The following is a 19,687-nucleotide window of genomic DNA, read 5'->3' as shown; positions in this document are numbered from 1 at the left end:
GTGTGTGACTGCTTAATTATGCTACTATACTATTTATAAAGCAGTGGAATAAAATAGTCCTAAAATGACAATAGTATTGTTTAGTGCAATTATATATAGAGACAATGATACATTGTCCACAAAAACTCTTATTGTGACAGGCCTATATAACACTTTACAGCAGGTAGCTGCTACCCTATCTAGCTATATATTAGCCTTATTTCCATATACAATTATATATACAGCTCTGGAAAACAAAATAAGAGACCACTTAAAAATAATGAGTTACTTTGATTTTACCAAATTAAAAACCCCTGGAATATAATCAAGAGGAAGATGGATGATCACAAGCCATCAGACCACCAAACTGAACTGCTGGAATTTTTGCACCAGGAGTAAAGGCCTAAAGTTATCCAAAAGCAGTGTGTAAGACTGGTGGAGGAGAACATGATGCCAAAATGCATGAAAACTGTGATTAAAAACCAGGGTTATTCCACCAAATTTTGATTTCTGATTGATTTCTTAAGACTTTATGAATATGAACTTGTTTTCTTTGCATTATTTAAGGTCTGAAAGCTCTGCATCTTTTTTTGTTATTTCAGCCATTTCTCATTTTCTGCAAATAAATGCTTTAAATGACAATATTATTATTTGGAATTTGGGAGAAATATTGTCTGTAGTTTATAGAATAAAACAACAATGTTCATTTTACTCAAATACAAACCTATAAATAGCAAAATCAGAGAAACTGATTTAGAAACTGAAGTGCTCTCCTAACCTTTTCCAGAGCTGTATATATTTTTGCTATATTTAGTCCGTCTTGGTTACGTTCAGAGCACTTTAGCTTTAAAAGGAGTTAGAGAGAGAGCTAGAGAGAGAGAGAGAGAGAGAGAGAGAGAGCTAGAGAGAGAGAGAGAGAGCTAGAGAGAGAGAGAGAGAGAGAGAGAGAAAGAGAGAGAGGGGATACACTTCAAGCAGTGGGCAAAAATAGAGGAACAGTTGAAGAACTGAGCAGACAGACGGACAGACAGACAGACAGACAGAAGTGTAGATATGAAGAATAGATGGATGAGACAGACAGTGAGGGACGAGTGTAGGATGGGAGGATGAGAGGATGAGAGGGCAGGGACAGGAGGAAGGTAGCAGGGCCTTTAGGGCAGGTGGAACTGTACTATACCTTTAAGGCTGGGGAAGGGGGTGTTCTTCTCTCTAGCAGCTTTATTAGGGAGAGCCAGGCTGGATAGACTGAAGCTGGTGCCGTGGTTCTTATATAAGTTACCTACACACACACACACACACACACACACACACACACACACACACAGAATGCACATTGCACGGTTCAATTCAGTGGCACATGTGGGCTCATGTGTGGGATAATGGTTATAAAATAAGAGTAGAGTGAAGTGGAGGAGCAGCTGCAGTGAATGCTAGAAAATAAATGCAAAAAAATTAATATTCAAATTATATCCAGAATAATAGAATTCTGAAGCAACACGGTTTATATACAGATGCTTAAATATAAAATAAAAGTTTAAACTGAAGAAAGAGATAGAAACGAGAAAGATGCTATGCTTTTGAAAAATCCAAAAATTAAATATCGTGATAGATCAATATATACATATATATATATATATATATATATCTCGGAGTAACAATGTTTATACACAGACACTTACATAGAGAATAAAAGATTGAACTGATGAGAGAGAAAGAAAAATGAGAAAGATGCTGTGATGCTTTTAAAAATTAAAAAATTAATTGTGATACATTGATATATCAAAATATCCCTACATAATCTCAGAGTAACAAACTTTATACAAAGAAACTTACACTGAGAATATAATTATGAACTAAAGTAGGAAAGACACAAAAGAAGGAAAGAGGAAAACAACTCTTGATACAGGATACTATGAGTTAATATAATTGCAATATATAGCGATAATATAAGCAAGGTAATATATTGCAATTGTTTTAATAAAATTTTACAATAAATAAATAAATCATGGAATAAAACTGTCATGGTATAAAATCACAATAATATTAATACTATAATATATATTATATTTAAATATATATTATATTTATTAATATTAATAAAGTAAAAGAAAAGTTAACTTTCTCCAATCAGAACAGTGCAATCTAAAAACGGTAAATGTGACCCAAATCGGATCTTTTACATCATATGTGACACGTGTGGAAGTGTATAAAAAAAAAAAACACAACATCCACAGTGAATCTGATCTGGGTTTTTGAAATCCAATATATATCCAATTCACGGTAACGCAAATCTGAAAGTATCTGAATGGACAGATCAGAATTGATGCAATTTTGTGAGTAAAACAGAAGGAAGGAGAGGAGAATGAAAAGTAAGCGCGAGTAAATGGGAAAATGGAAAAAAAAAAAAAAACGAAAATACTAGATAACAGATCTCACACATATGTGGACTGATCAGTTTCTTCTAATAATATTAGAAGGCTTGTGTCGCGGTAACATGACGTTCCTAATGAATTGGTCACATGCTGCTACAGATCACGGCTGCAGCAACTAAGGAAAATGAAATTTAAATAAAGAAAAGCCTGACTTTGGCTGAATAATGTGTCGTTTTCAGTGAGCTGGTGTAAATACTCATGATCATGATAAGCTCAGCTGTAGAGTCTGAACTCATTCACAGCTTGTAAGATTGAAGAATGAAACCGAAACTTCATGTGAAGCGCTGCTCTGTCTGTTCAGACAGAGGGCAGATTGATGATTCACAATAAAAAATCGGATTTGGGCTGTGTGAACATAACCTAAACAATTCACTGCCTGACACCCATCTTTATTTGACGTATCGACATTTTATTACACTCACTGGCAAAAGACATGAGTCCTCCGAACCCGTCGCTGCTGTTGTTGGAGATGGTGGAGTTGGGTGAGCTGTTCTTAGAGTCCTCGCCATCAGATTCACCCGGGAGCTTCAGGCTGCTGGGTCTCAACGGGCGGGACGGCCTATTAGAACATATACAGGAGTATCAGAGATCAGAATGTGTGTGTAAATGGGTCAGTGTGTGCATAAAACATGCTTTTAAACATTTTTGGGAAAAGGTGTTGGCAAAAAAAAAGAACTAGACTAATTAAGCTAGAATTCAATACAGTACTGAAATATAGTACAATACAGTCAAAAGTTTGGACACACCTTAACTGTTTTTAAATGTTCTGCATTAAGATTAATGTTATCAAAACTATGACGAAAATATACTGAATTATTCAGTAAACAAAAAAAGTGTTAAAACAAACCAGAATATATGTTTGATATTTTAGATTCTCAGATAGTTTTATGAGTTTTATGAGTCACCTGGAATTCAGGCTTTCAGTTAACAGCTGTGCTGCTGAACACGTCAAGAGTTAATTACTTGAATTTCTTGCCTCTTAATGTGTTTGAGAGCATCAGTTTGAGTAATGTTCTAAGGCAAGAAATACTCAACTAAATAAATAAAAAAAAACAATATTTAAAGAAATGAAGGTCAGTCAATCGGAAAATTTCCAAAATCTTTAACAGTATCACCATCAAAAACATAAGGATGAAACTGGCACTCATCAGAAACACCCCAGGAAATAAAGTGTCCAGCCTCAGAAAGTGCAGGTTAACAGTTCCCCTGATAAGAGCATTTAAATGCACTGAATAAGAAGGTGTGTTCAAACTTTTGACTGGTACTTTACATGCTTCCTGCTTTTTGCAATTCTAACAAGTAGTTGGACTTTTGCACGATACTGTAGATTTAAGCATAATATTCACATACAATATTCATATAAAAGTAATACTAGTATAAGCTGTATTTTTTATGGATGGTGCTTCTTATTCCACACCAAAAGCTATTCATTGTAGAATATAGAAAACATACAGAAAACCCTTTAGATCTACTGTTTTACAGACATTCATTTGTGATTACTTAACAACTGAACATAATTTGGACGTTTTAAGCATGTACTAGGCTCTCTAATACAAAACCTTAGATGGGTCTGCTTTAGTTTCGGTAACACTTTACTTGGATGGTCCATTTTATGGCCTTGTTGATGCTTAACTGACATTTAACTAACATTGAATTGAATGTCCATTAAATTTAACTTAACCCTATGTTGAATGTTAATGATGCAAAATAGAACCTAACCGTAAACCTAACCCTTAATCAACCATATAATCAAACCCTACACCTAACCCTAACCTTAACCCTTAATCAACCCTAAAATCTAACCCTACACCTAACCCTAACCTTAACCCTTAATCAACCCTAAAATCTAACCCTACACCTAACCCTAACTTTTACCCTTAATCAACCCTAAAATCTAACCCTACACCTAACCCTAACCCTTAATCAACCCTAAAATCTAACCCTACACTTAACTCTAACCTTAACCCTTAATCAACCATATAATCAAACCCTACACCTAATCCTAACCTTAACCCTTAATCAACCCTAAAATCTAACAGTACACTTAACTCTAACCTTAACCCTTAATCTACCCTCAAATCTAACCCTACACCTAACCCTAACTTTAACCATTAATCAACCATAAAATCTAACCCTACACCTAACCCTAACCTTAACCCTTAATCAACCCTAAAATCTAACCATACACCTAACCCTAACCTAACCTTAACCCTTAAATCAACCATATAATCAAACCCTACACCTAACCCTAACTTTAACCATTAATCAACCCTAAAATCTAACCCTACACCTAACCCTAACCGTAACCCTTAATCAACCATATAATCAAACCCTACACCTAATCCTAACCTTAACCCTTAATCAACCCTAAAATCTAACAGTACACTTAACTCTAACCTTAACCCTTAATCTACCCTCAAATCTAACCCTACACCTAACCCTAACCTTAACCCTTAATCAACCCTAAAATCTAACCCTACACCTAACCCTAACCTTAACCCTTAATCAACCCTAAAATCTAACCCTACACCTAACCCTAACCTTAACCCTTAATCAACCCTAAAATCTAACCATACACCTAACCCTAACCTAACCTTAACCCTTAATCAACCATATAATCAAACCCTACACCTAATCCTAACCTTAACCCTTAATCAACCCTAAAATCTAACAGTACACCTAACCCTAACCGTAACCCTTAATCAACCATATAATCAAACCCTACACCTAATCCTAACCTTAACCCTTAATCAACCCTAAAATCTAACAGTACACTTAACTCTAACCTTAACCCTTAATCAACCCTAAAATCTAACCCTACACTTAACTCTAACCTTAACCCTTAATCAACCCTAAAATCTAACCCTACACCTAACCCTAACTTTAACCATTAATCAACCATAAAATCTAACCCTACACTTAACCCTTACCCTAAACTTAACCTAAGCTTAAACTCTAACTCTAAACCCAATCCTAAAATATTAAGATAAGCGTTTGGGTTAGAGTTGAATGTTGGGTTATATTCAATAGAAAATCATTTACTTTCACCTTTTAGTTCATTTGCATTTAATAGACATGTAGTTGAATGTTAGTTGAATGTCAGTTGAGCATCAAAGAGGCCATCAAATGGACCATCCAAGTAAAGTGTTACCTTAGTTTCTGTTTTTACAGTTGTTTTACAATTGTCCGTTAGTACGCGTGTTTTAGACGTACTTGTTTCCGTTGATGTTCTGGTTGAAGCGGGGAGTGTAGCTCTCCTCCTGCTCCTCACAGTCAGCCTCCTCCTCTGCAGGAAAGCCGTACTGGGGCTCAAAATACGGGTTATCGTACTCCCGCTTCTTATTGGCCAGGTCTGCGGGGGTCGGTTCAGGGACGGGTCTTGTAAACGGTGGAGGAGCCAATCCCGGGACGGAGTTCTGCAGCGCTGCAGTAGCCGACGCCTCCAACTCAACAGCCTCTGTTGCCTCCTGTAAAATAAATACAATATAACGATAGATATGAGGATTATATTTTAAATCCATCATACTGAGAACAATTCTAACAAATGAACAAGTTAGATTTATTTTCTATTCATCAGTAAATACAACAGTAGTTGATTCTCAAGATTCATTTGGTTAATTCAAATTACAGTTTAAATGCGATTTTACATACTTAATCTAACATATCTGAAAACGTTCCTCATTTCTGAAGTGTTTATCCACCTTTCCCTGGTTCTACAATAATTATAATATAATATAATAATTATATATTATAATATAATAATTGTCTCTTCTTCAAAGCTTTTTTTGTGACTTATTTAGTGCTTTATTTCTCAATTTTCAGTCCTGCATTCTGAAGTATGTGTGTGTGTGTGTGTGTGACACAAGGTCAGCGTGTGATAGTAACACATGGGCTTGTAAACAATGTAATGAATCATTGATTCACTCAATCCTAAATGCGTCTGATCATCAAATAGATTCCTTTTTTTTTTGTTTTTTTTTTTTACACACAGGTAAACCTAGTTTTGAACCATTTCTTTGTCACCTGTAGTTTAATTTTTATCAGAGGGAAAATAATTGATTATAATTGAAAAAATATATTTCTTGTGAAAAAAATAAAAAATTATATTTTAGGCCATAATCACCCAGTACTACAATAGAGACTTATTATAAATAAATAAATAAATAAATAAATAAATAAGTCAGTCTCAGGTTCAGCAGTGAAGAGAAGAATTAGAGCTCTGAAAGGCGAAGAACTGCATTAATAAAGTCATTGATAAGATGAAGATTAAATAAATAAGAAGATACTGGACTAGTAAACAATAGGAGAGTTTAATTCAAAGTTAAAAAGGAAAAGTACTATAGTGTGGTGTACTGTAGTGTACTGTACTGTAGTGTACTGACGTGATTGACTCCCTGTATGACGGTGCTGGGGCTGGAGCTGGCCGTGGTGCTGGAGCTGGAGCGGAGCGGCTGGCTGTCCGCAGCCTCGGCAGGTCCCTCCGTTTCAGGCGCTCGCTCTCCACCCTCCTCCTTATACTCCTGAAAGTCGTGGATCTCCACCTCATTAGCATCTTCAAGAGCTGCATGGGTCAGGGGATCCACATCTACGGAGATGACGCAGGGAGGAGAGAAACGTCCAATTAGGAGGAAACCAAACCGGAAAAAGCAAGAGAGAAAGATAGAGAAGCGAGGATGACTAACTCGGCGTGTCTCCCTGTATGTCCCCTTTGATCATCTCATTCACAAAGTCTCCGAGTGAGGAGTAGGAAGAGCTGGAGTCGTCGTACGCCTCGCTGTCGCTGCCACTAAAACACAGACACAAACAGATGTACATTAATAAACATTCAGATCACAACTCAAAAAAATAAATAAATAAATAAATGACAGAATGTATGATTCATCCTCCTCACAAGCAGAAGCTTAAAAAAACATCACATATGTGTCTGAAACAACTGTGAGACTGGCAAAATTTAGACTACAACTTTTAAATAGTTTGGAGTGCCAAAAGTTTTACGCAATAAACAACACTTTAAAAATCGAAAGGAAAAAGTGTATGTTGCATATTTAAAAGAGAAAAAAAAATAGCAAATACATATTATAAAATATACTTGGATACTTTATTACTTTTTGCAGTTATTTTAAAATGATTTTTGTTTGCATCTTGCCAGTCTTTCCTTTGATTTTTGTATTTTTGTGGATTTTTTTGTGGATTTTGCTGCTAAAAACTTTTGCTTCTGGAATTTCTCCTTTGTTTCTGCTCCATTTTTTTGCTTCTGAGTTTTGGCACATTTTTCACAGGTGGGTGTGGCTTAGAAGAAGGTGTTCCTCTTGGTCCTTGTTTTTAAGAATTAGTTTTATTTACTTAACTTAGCCTTTCTTAATTTAATTAATCTCCCCACCACCAACCATACCTGCTAAATTAGAAGGGAAACATGGTGACACCCTTGTTCCTTACTAGTGTCGCATAATGCGCCAAATAATCTGGTGCGCCTTACAGACCGAAAAATATGGTAATAAGTTTATTATTTCGTTATGCGTATGAATGTATGAAAAATTATTATTGTTCTACATACCTGTCATCTGTAGGGTCTGAGTCATTGGCCTCGTCCTCCAGTGGTCCACTCAGAGCCTCTGCAAGCTGTGAATTCCCATCATACACTCGATAAAACACGGGCTGCAGCTGGTGAGCGTACCATTTGGGCTTATCGCCGATTAGAGACGGGTCATACACATCTGGAATACACACAGTTATAGGTCAACCTCATGCAGTACTGGCATATATAAATATCTGGGAAAAAATAAGAAACCGCTTTAAAAATGATGAGTTTCTTTGATTTTACTAAATTGAAAACCTCTGGAATATAATCAAGAGGAAGATGGATGATCACAAACCATCAAACCACCAAACTGAACTGCTTGATTTTTTTGCAGCAGGAGTAAAGTTATTCAAAAGCAGTGTGTAAGACTGGTGGAAGAGAACATGATGCCAAGAAGCATGAAAACTGTGATTAACAACCAGGGTAGGGCTGAACGATTTTGGAAAATAATCTAATTGCAATTTTTTATCTATAAATTGCGATTGCGATTTAAAATGCGATTTTTGAATGTCTTCTCAAGTATTTTTCAACAAACAGAAGCAATAAATTAATTTGTTTAATAATAAACAATGTCAGATTTATTTAAAGCACAGATAACAATAAAGCAAACAAATCTATGCTTTTCCTTTTCACCATTTTTTTTTTTTTTATAGAAAAATAAATATATAAATAGCTTTTCCTTTTCACCATTTTTTTATAGAAAAAATAGATCCAGCAAGTAACATCATAAAAAAATAAAGTGCAAAAAACATAAAGAGAATCTGCTTTAACCAACTCGTTATTTTCTGTATTTGAAGATGCAGCACTGGTCGTTGGCATTTTAGCCATGCAAATACCATACGAGGCTTTGAGATGTTTTTTTTTAGGGCGTTTTCACACCTGTAGTTCGTTTCTCTGGTCTGAATCAGTTAATGAGTTCGTTTACTTGGAGCGCTTTCTCGCTCTGTTCGGTCTGGTTTCACATAGGCATAAATGTAAACGCACCAAAATGCGCATCAATAAACCACGCGAGCAGCCTGTGTCCTCTGATTGGTCAGAGCTGTCTGACACGGGAGTACGTTAAATATAAATATACGGAAATGTAAACACAGCGAGAAGATTGTGTTTCTACGTGCAGCGCAGATTTATACATAATAAACAGAGTCACGCGGCTGTGAGCGGTGAATACAGCGCAGACGGCGCGAGCATGGAGACAGTGTTTGTTCACAGCTGTGTTAATTAACGTTATCCACCTCCTCTAGCAGGTCTCGGTTCGGTTCTTTTGATCCGCACCCGAGTGCGATTACTGTTTTCACACCTGCTCAATCGAACCGCACTAAAGTTACAAACGGACCAGAGTTCGATTTAACCGGACCAAACAGTGCTGGTGTGAAAGTGCGCTGTGTTGACTTCACTTCTCCACCTCCCTGCCTCCTGCTCGGGTTTGCTCCGCTCGTCCTCGGCTCGGCTCGCTCCCAAGTCACGTGACCAGTCAAAGCGCAGCCTGTGCGGTTAGAGAATCTCATTTTAAAATATCGCGAGATAATCGCAAATGCAATTAATCGTTCAGCCCTAAAACAGGGTTATTCCACCAAATATTGATTTCTGAACTCTTAAAACTTTATGAATATGAATTTAGGGTCTGAAAGCTCTGCATCTTTTAGTTATTTCAGCCATTTCTCATTTTCTGCAAATAAATGCTCTAAATGATAATATTTTTATTTGGAATTTGGGAGAAATGTTGTCTGAAACAATGATGTTTATATTACTCAAACATAAACCTATAAATAGCAAAATCAGAGAAACTGATTCAGAAACTGAAGTAGTCTCTTTATTTTTTTTCCAGAGATGTATATACATATATATATAAACTATACTAGTAGATATTCTGCAGTATAAAATTTCTTCAGCATCAAAAGTATCATTCATCTATCTATCTAGAGTTATACTAATGTTCTCTCACTGTTATGGATCCTCTGGAAGGCCAGGTTAGTGGGGTTTAGGGCCCACTCTCCATAATACTCCACAGCCTGCGTGTGGGAGAGTTTATCGGCGAATCCGGTGCGTCTCGGACGGGAAGCCAGGAAAGAGGTGGCCTGAAAGGCGACCACGGGCCGCGGGAACAGCCGCAGGGTGCGAGTGTGCATCTGGAACCCCTGCAGAACGTTCGGAGAGTTGAAGAACCTCACCATCGCCACCCTGTGTCAAAAACAACAGATGGCAGAAGTAAGATGGATGGACATAACTGAATACAGAGCAAATTAACACTCAGAGTCCCACCTCTTTTAGTATACTTTTAGTCATTTCTAAAATATACAGCATTATTCATTATAATTAATGTTTTAAAATAAGGTGCAGGCTAATTTGAATATATATTTTACTGGATGGGAATGTCAGTATCAGTTTCACTGCAGCAGTGAGGAGAGTTCTCAGAAGTTGAGGTGAGAGAGTAACAGAACATTACAGAAGTTGCAATGTGGGAATATTTTACAGTAGAACGTAAAAATGTATCTATATCTGTAGTTATTCTGGTTTGACTGTGTTTAAGCTGTATTTCCACCAGATATTTGCCTAGGTTCTGCCAGTTTTGCCCCATTTGTCTCATTTTAGTTATATTAATGCATTGACAGACTTTTTATTGGGTTGTTATCTTTTTTATTACTATAATTCTTGAATTACAATCTAATATCAATATTTGTACCGCAATAAAAAAATGTTTTAATAAAGGTGATGCATTTCTGGAATTTCCTTATACATTATTTACAGTATCTGACAATGAAATTTTCTTTACTGGGCACATTGCAAAAACTGGCAAAATTATATTTTTTTCAGAAGTTTTTTGGCACTTTTTTAAAACTTAATATTGGAATTATTTTGCATCAATCAAAATTAATAAGGAAAAATATTGTGATGTAAATTGTTCAATATTATATACTTAAATACTGTAATTTAGTCATTCACCTTCATTCATTTAGCTAAAACTAGACAGTAAAACAACACGTTTATTCTGAAACTCTGACCTCGTGGCCACGTCCACCGAGTCCACATCATTGCCGTAGATGAGAGGGTTAAACTCTGTGGACGAGGGGGAGGACTTGTCCCGTCCTGGGGGCAGCAGGGGCAGCTCCTGGCCCTCCTGGAACTTCTCAAAGTTCAGAATGGGCTGAGTGTTCAGACTCATACTGGCCAAAGCCTAAAATAACAGAGAAAGAGAGAGAAGGAGAAAATACAAAGAGAGAAAGAGAGAAACAGGGAGGAAGAGCGAGAAGAAGAGACGTTAGAAGTGAACAGAGATAACACATCTTCTGATAAACCTGAGGTAACAGGGCTGGAGGGGCAAATGGGTAAAGGACAGGCAGACTCACTTCAGGCAATGTCATTCACACAAATAATACATGTGGAACTATTTATATAACTGTTATATCCTCCTGAGACCCCAAACAAATACATATCTAGATTTTATTTTTTAATAATTGAGGTACTTTTGGTTGATTTTTGATTAGAATAGGTTGAAAGAAACAGCTACAGTGCGACTCAATCTAAAAATGTCTTTTTTTTTTATCATACCACTGGTCCTATCTTACACAGTGTGCAAGGCATGTTGCAATACTTATTGCTATCTTACACCCCAGCAACAGTGTATTTTCACACCTTCCACCTTGCGTCATTAAAATAGCAATAGTGAGTGTAAATGCACCCATGCAGATGGGCGTGGTGGTCTGGAAATGAGGTGTGTTCAGGTACATTTCTGGTGTATTGCTATCTTGGCAACGGAAAACACAGGTGCACTACTGACTGAATACAACCAAGACCTATGTCAACTGTCAGATGTTCATTGCTATCTTGGCAACACAGGTGTGCTGTGCATACACTACTTTAAGTAAACTAAGTAAAGAAAGAAAAAAATATTGAAAAATTAAGGTCAATCAATTTGAAAAATGTCAAGAACTTTGAAGTCGCAAAGATCATCTAAAACATTACGATGAAACTGGCTCTCATCAGGACCACCCCAGGAAAGTAAGAGTAAGAGTTTCCATCCTCTGAAACTGCAAGTTAACATCTCCCCAGATGTTAAGAGCACCTTAATGCTTCACAGAGTATTTTGATTTTTTTTAAAAGAAAAATAAAATGAATAAAAACTTTTAACAAGAGTTTGTGTCTAATTTTTGACTGGTTGTGTTAATCGATATTTTCTTACAACCCTACACTACAGAGGACAAAAATAAAATGCCAGGTCTCAGGAAGATATAGATATATATACAAGATATATACATATAATTGTAGTGCAGATATACGATTCGATATTTGCTAATATAAATACATGAACTCTGCTCATACTGCCTGAAATGAGCTGCTGAATTAGTGGGATCAAAAGATTAAATAGGTTAGGGTTGGGTTGGGTTCATCACACTGAGCCATTAACAAAGCACTCCAGGAATACCACCATCGCTCGCTCATCGCCACGTCGGCACAGCTGGCATTCCAGCAGATCCCTGAGCGCTCTCAACTACCCGTCCGCCCGGCGACTGCACCGCCGAGCCAAACTCACCATCCGATCCATTAACAACACGCCTGCTACAGTACGGGTTATAATCACGGCCGCGTGAGTGTGTGCAGAGTGCAGGCATGCTCAATGCTCAAGCCAAACGATTATTACACATCTCAATCAAACCATACTGAGAAGCAGAGCTGATTAATGCAGTTTTTACATTATTAATGAGTGTTTCTGAAGGTATTAGTTTGATATTATTTGCAAAAACAAGTACAAGATGTTGACCTAGGCCTGTGCCAAGTTACAGTTTTTACAGTTAACGGAGATACTGCAGTAACAGGCTAACAGTGATGGTAAAAGCATTTGTCGCAGGTTTAAAAAATCTGTTGTGTGTTTATAGATTGATTTTAACCAAAAACGGTATCAAAATATTCCATTATAATCAAGACATTTTAAGTTTTTGTATGAAAGTAAATTAATATTCTACAATTTAACCAACTCTATTGTATCAGACTCTACAAAAGGCTGTATACATTGTTAATATAGTTCTGTACAGCTTGTATATACAGCTCTGGACAAAGAATAAGAAAGCACTTAAAATGAGGAGTTTCTTTGATTTTACCAAATTGAAAACCTCTGGAATATAATCAAGAGGAAGATGGATGATCACAAGCCATCAAACCACCAAACTGAACTGCTTGAATTTTTGCACCAGGAGAAAAGACATACACTTATCCAAAAGCAGTGTGTAAGACTGGTGGAGGAGAACATGATGCCAAGATGCATGAAAACTGTAATTAAAAAACAGGGTTATTCCACCAAACATTGATTTCTGAATTCTTAAAACTTTATGAATATGAACTTTTTTTCTTCGCATTATTTGAGGCCTAAAAGTTTTGTATCTTTTTGGTTAAATTTAATTCTAAATGACAATATTTTTACTTGGAATTTGGGAGAAATGTTGTCCGTAGTTTATAAATTAGAGCAACAATGTTCATTTTACTCAAACATGACCTACAAATAGCAAAATCAGAGAAACTGATATATTTCAGCTGAAACTCATCCAGTTTGTGAAAGAGTAGCAAACTCTCTTATTTTTTTGTTTTGTTGTGCAAAAATAGTTCTATTGTGGCATCACTCAAAGAGACCATCTTAGCACCTTTATATATGAGAGTGTATGTTAGGATTTATATATTTTAGTATATCCTCAAACAACAGAGCCAGATTTAAGACCCTAAACTCGAGTGGGAGTCATTTCACACACTTGATTTAACTAAACCCAATAATTTCCAGGTTTAGCAGGTGTGTTAGAGCAGGGATATCAGCAACTGGCCTGGATTCTGGCCTGTGTTGTTCAGTAGGCTCTGCTAAGTGGCCTCAAATGGTAAATTGGGACCCTATTTCTAAAAAAATATCCAAAAAAGATGGCGATACACTACAATCAGATTGTTTGTTTTAAATTGAAATGTATTAAATATCCAATAAAACACAAACATCCCCTCCACTAAACTCTGTTTAACAGTATACCACTGTCATTTTCCCACAAAAGTATTGGAATAAATAAGACGTCTCTGTAACCGGCACAGGTCTACGTGTGTATTTAAAAGTTGTGCATGTATTTAAAGTGTATAAATTAAAGGCAGAGGAGGGCATCAGGACTGCGTGCAGGTGGGAGCATGGCACGTTCACAGGAGCAGAGGAAGAGGAACCTTGGAGTCGGAGGCGAAGATCTGCTTTTGGGTGATCACAGTCAACCTGACCAGACACTGAAGAACACAGACGTAAAAAAATACAAAACAAAAAAAAACACAGACAGACAGAGCCAAACGTCACATGACTACCAACACCAGCCTATCACTGGGAAGGAACGGTAGGTCATGTGATCAAAATGGGACCAGGTGGGAGTGGTGAGAGAGAGAGAAGAGAAAGTGAGAGAGAGAAAGAGAGAGAGAGAGAGAGAGAAAGAGAGAGAGAGAGAGAGAGAAAACGAGAAACAGTGTAAGTTCTAAAGAGCAAGAGACAGCAAGAGAGTGCACAATTGCTCTCTCTCTCGAGAGAGAGAGAGTGTAAAAGTGTAAGAGGGAAAGAGAAAGAGAGTGAGCGACAGGTATGAGAGAGTGCAAGTGAGAGAGAGAGTGTGAGAGTATGAGAAACTGCAAAAAAGAGAGTGTGAACATGAGAGAGCAAGCCAAAAAAAGTGACAAACAAAGCGAAGAAGATATGACAAGTATGGATGGAGAGAAAGAGAATGCAAAAGTTTGAGAGAGAATGAGCGAGAGAGTTTGTGAGAGCAGGAGAGACTGCAAGAGACAGCAAGAGTGCAATCCAACAAAAGTGACAAACATATCGATGAAGATATGACAAATATAGACACAGAAAAAGAGAATGTGAGGGTTTGAGAGAGAGTGTGAGAGCATGAGAGACTGCAAGCCAATAATAATGACAAACAGAGACGAAGATAGGACAAGTATGGGCAGAGAGAAAGAGAATGCAAGGGTTTGTGAGAGAGATTTTGTGAGAGCATAAGACATTGCAAAAGACGGCAAGCCAACAAAAGTGACGAACATAGCGATAAAGATATGACAAGTATGGACAGATAAAAAGAGAATTAAAGAGTTTGAGAGAGTTTGAGCAAGAGAGAGCATGCGAGAGCATGAGAGACTGCAAGAGAAAGCGAGAGTGCAAGCCAACAAAAATTAAAAAAACATAGCAATAGAGATGATGACAAGTATGGACGGAGAGAAAGTGAATGCAAGAGTTTGAGAGAGTGCGAGCCAGAGAGAGTGTGAGAGCGTGAGAGACTGCAAGCCAACAAAAGGGAAAAACCTAGGGATGACAATATGCCAAGTATGAACGAAGAAAATGAGCGAATGCGAACGTTTGAGAGAGTGTGAGCAAGAGAGAGAGTTTGCGAGAGCCCAAGAGATTGCAAAATAAAAACGGAGGCAGAGCAAGTGAGAAATACAGAGAGCATGAGATTATTTAGTCCAACAAACATAGCATGATGATAAATGATGTAGAAATCATCCAAAAATGATAAATGAGTATAGATGGAGAGAAATAGAATGCGAGAGAGTACGCGAGAGCAAAAAAAAAAAAAAAAAAAAAAAGAGTTCAAGAGCGTAAGAGAGTGAAAGAGTGTCAGAAAGAAAGCGAGAGCAAAAGTAAGAAAGTGTGAGTAAGCAAGAACGTGAGATCACGCGAGAGTGCGTGAAAGTGAACAGTGAGATCGCACGAGAGAGATTAAGAGAACAACACTAAACAGTATGAGTGGACAAAGGGAAAGCATTGCAACACAAGACAGACAGGACAGCCAATCAGAACTGCCAGCCATGGTTACCATGGTGATAACCAATGGTCAGAGATGCAGACATAGCAGATCTGAATAACATGAACTTTTATTTACAGGTGGATTGTGGGTAGGAAACATCACAGCTTCTTATCAGAGAGAAAGGGAGATATTCACTATATAACATTAAGTTATGTCAGAATTTCTACTTTTCAAGTCTACTATTGATCAGCACATAAAAATATCACATTTTTATGATCTTTTAACATATTAATTAACATATTAAACTAAATCACAGGAAGGAAACTACCAACAGTACAGCATGGATCTGCATCACTGGTTTCAGAACCATGATGACCAGAGTACCCCAGCCTGATTTATAAATGACTTATAATAATTTACTGATAATATGATTACAGTTAAAGTTAAGCAATTATGTGTCAAATATGATTAAGACAAGAAAAAGCAAGAAAAACTGATTATTTCACATAAAATATGGATTAGTTCTGTAATCATGCATTAAAACTTACTCACATTAGGGCTGGGCAATATATTGATCATATCGTAAATATGCATAACGTATAATACATGTGTGTTAAGTCTGGATTTTCAGATTTCGTACCCAATATTATACCCTGAAATCCCGTACCATATCACCCACCCCTAATTATCACATCAGGGTACTACCTTTTTTACTGTTTTAGCAAAAGAAAAATTCACACTGTTCTCATTTCACATTATATATCTACTAGATACAGATTATATCTGTTCAGTATCGTTTATTTTACTTTAATCCTGGATATATGGAGATATTTGGACTGAATTATTGTTAGTATCATGACATTTTGGACCATTGACTTCTGTTACAAATCTGACAAAATTCTTGTATTCTTAAAATATATATATTTTTATTCAGTGTTTTGTAATAGCACCAAGAGTATTGTTATCGTGAAAATACCATAAAATATGATAGTATATTAGGGCCATATCGCCCACCCCTAGTTCCAAATGAAGGAGCAAACTTTGGTCCAAACAAAAAAGATGATCTTGTTCTTGTTCTATCTGCTTTTTCTAGATTGTTCAGGCTTTTTTGGACGAGTTACGGGAATTTAAGACAGGCTATCGCCACCTATTAAACAATAGAATAAGAAAAATAAGCAGTGTTATGCCGAAATCCGACCCCCCTTGGTGATGTGCAGGTGCATCATGCAGCAGTATGGGTACAACAGTTTGCAGTGGTGATTCTGTATCTACTGTAGCTGTAGATTAACCCTCATCATCAAACAGCAATAAAAGGAGTTGTATATTCATTCTGCTGCAGGATGCGCCTGCACCTGAAGGGAGTCTGATTCTAGCAAGGAGGCAGAAATCGGCACAACACCTGGAATAAAGGAAACCCATTGAAATGACAACATTCTACAAACCAAACAGTGCCAATCAGTATATGGAGAGACTCCTCCTACAAACATAGTGTCTATAGGACTATACGAATATATGAGCAGTATACAATGATACAAACGAATGCACCTTTGTCTATGTAAATTATTATTATATAAAAAATACACTTTATATTATTTAGATACATATTTAGGTCTTTAGTATCTGAATGCACAGCATTCTTTTTTTGTGTGTTAATAATAAATAAAGATATTTTAAGTATTTTTATATATTTTTTAAGCATTTTCATCATATGATTGTAGAGACTATTGAAATTGCCCAGCCCAAATGTAAATGTAAATTTCTTTCAACAATAGCAGGATGTTCTCAGGTCTCAAGTACTGTTAAAAAAGCTTTAGTTAACAGATTCAGTAAAGCTCAATACTGTTTTCTGAATCAGGCCAGGGTTCTACGTTATAATCCACTATTCTATAGGGTTTCTACAGCAAGGGTTCTGGGGTTAGTTACTTTAGAACACTCAGAACTATTACTGGGTCCATAATTCACATGGACTCAGAACTTTCATTACCTCCAAAAGCTAGGACAGAAAAAAAAGAAGGAAGAGATACGTGTTCATTATACTGCATTAAAACAAGACCGTACAGTTACTGAACAGCAAAACAACATTAACATTAAGATATAGCAGTCACAACCACAATGACTATTATATAACAGGGCACAGAAAGACTGTAAGCTTTGTTTTACCTGTTTCAGGTGTTTCTTCAGCTCTGAGGATTCTGGTTCAGGTAAAGGTGGGAGGAGTTCTGCATTGCTAGGTGCAATGACCTGTGAAAGGAAGATACACATTATAGAAATGCTTACATTACTTGCACACTCCCTTCTGGAATTCAAAAAAGAACAAGACAAGAAGTCATAGTTCTTGTGTTCTGATTCATTCGATCACTGAAAAGCAGCATAAATCAGAAAATAGGGCATTTAAAAGCTGGGAGACATTTATAAACATTAAAATCTGCTGATATTTTGTGACTTATCATGTGATATAAGTGGTATCTGAATGCTTTGAGGAACTTTTACACAATGGGTTAAGTGTAGAGTTGACTCATTGAGTGAATTGGATCAGGAATCAAGTGCAAATTCAAATCAATGATTCAAACATTGTTTAGAAGCTCATGCATTGATATGATGCTCTAAACTGTTGTGGACACAGCTGCAGGGAAACTCTGGACTCTGGAGATGACAGAGCTCTCCTTAGACACTGGATTATACTTTTAGCGCTCGGATTTGTGCTAAAAAGTGAGGATTTCTAGCCATATATAGGTTTTATGCTGATATGATGAGTCATTCTTTAGTTTTGGCTTGAAAGAAAAGGTGTGATTTTTGTGTTAAACATGGCGCCTGGTGTTTTTTGGGTTAAAGTACCGCATCAGTTGATATCAGAATAAAAGCACTTCAGTCCATCTCTAGTTTTCAGCTCCGTCAGAATGTCAGCGCTGCCAGAGATTACTGACCTTGTTACAGTCTAGATCCACCAGCCAGACATCATCAGGCATCTTAAAGTCTGACTTGTACAGGAAGAAGCTGGCAGGCACACCAATGATGTATGGAGTCGGGGCTAGCAGGAGCTAGAGGAAGAGGAGATGGAGAAAGAGATGCATATGAATATTTCATTACACAAACCAGATATCTGCTTTCTAGGAACACCAATCTAAGAATCCAGATATCTGCTTTCGAGGAACACCAAACTGAATCCAGATATCTGCTTTCTAGGAATACCAAACTAAGACCACCAAAATAAAACTCAGAACACAGACATCTGCTTTCTAGGACTCCTATCTACAAATCCAGATATCTGCTTTCTAGGACCACAAAACTAAGAATCCACATATCTGCTTTCTAGGATCACAAAACTAAGACCACCAAACTAGGAAACCCCATATTTGCTTTCTAGGATCACCAAACTAGCAATACCAATATCTGCTTTCTAGGATCACCTAATTAAGAAACCAGATATCTGCTTTCTAGGATCACCGAACTAAGACCACCAAAACTCAGAATCCAAATATATGCTTTCTAGGATCACCAAACTAAGACCATCAAACAAAGAATCCAGATATCTGTGTTCTAGGACCCGCAAACCAAGAATCCAGATATCTGCTTTCTAGGACCACCAAACTAAGAATCCAGATATCTGCTTTCTAGAAATACCAAAATAAGAATCCAGATATCTGCTTTCTAAGAACATCAAATTAAGAATCCAGATATTTACTCTGTAGGACCAAACTAACAATCCAGATATCTATTTTCTAGGACCACCAAACTAACAATTTAGATGTCTGCTTTCTAGGAAAATAAAATGGTACCTGTTCGGCGGAGGCCATGCATGTGGGGAGCAGAGGAATGACTGGGAACATGTACTCCAGAGGGTAGATCATGGCTACAAACGCCATGACGCTCATAGAGAGAGCGTTGTAGTCCCGAGACTGCAGTACCACCTACAAACAGCAGATCAACAGCACTTAAAAGACAATATCCAATATATT

General features: G+C 37.0%; 1 protein-coding gene across 49 annotated transcripts in view; it reads right to left on the bottom strand.

The window, feature by feature from the left end:
• The window catches only part of madd (MAP-kinase activating death domain), a 130,248-nt gene that overhangs the window by 49,823 nt on the left and 60,738 nt on the right, over positions 1-19,687 (bottom strand). For 25 of the 49 annotated variants that reach the window (XM_049470915.1, XM_049470918.1, XM_049470919.1 and 22 more), the window contains exons 6-17: positions 19,508-19,639; positions 18,656-18,769; positions 17,892-17,972; positions 14,170-14,226; positions 10,989-11,161; positions 9,932-10,167; positions 7,966-8,125; positions 7,094-7,197; positions 6,794-6,996; positions 5,625-5,878; positions 2,834-2,970; positions 1,157-1,258 (exon numbers count right to left, since the gene is read on the bottom strand). In XM_049470915.1, coding sequence (XP_049326872.1) covers positions 1,157-1,258; positions 2,834-2,970; positions 5,625-5,878; positions 6,794-6,996; positions 7,094-7,197; positions 7,966-8,125; positions 9,932-10,167; positions 10,989-11,161; positions 14,170-14,226; positions 17,892-17,972; positions 18,656-18,769; positions 19,508-19,639 — 1,753 coding nt within the window. The remainder of the gene's footprint in view (positions 1-1,156; positions 1,259-2,833; positions 2,971-5,624; positions 5,879-6,793; positions 6,997-7,093; positions 7,198-7,965; positions 8,126-9,931; positions 10,168-10,988; positions 11,162-14,169; positions 14,227-17,891; positions 17,973-18,655; positions 18,770-19,507; positions 19,640-19,687) is intronic. The other 24 variants (XM_049470902.1, XM_022665194.2, XM_022665209.2 and 21 more) reach the window with 3 other exon arrangements.

The sequence above is a fragment of the Astyanax mexicanus genome, chromosome 23 (genome assembly GCF_023375975.1).
Source record: "Astyanax mexicanus isolate ESR-SI-001 chromosome 23, AstMex3_surface, whole genome shotgun sequence".
In the NCBI taxonomy this organism is placed as follows: domain Eukaryota; kingdom Metazoa; phylum Chordata; class Actinopteri; order Characiformes; family Acestrorhamphidae; genus Astyanax; species Astyanax mexicanus.
Note: the sequence above shows the minus strand (reverse complement) of the source record. Positions and strands in the feature narration are given on the sequence as shown.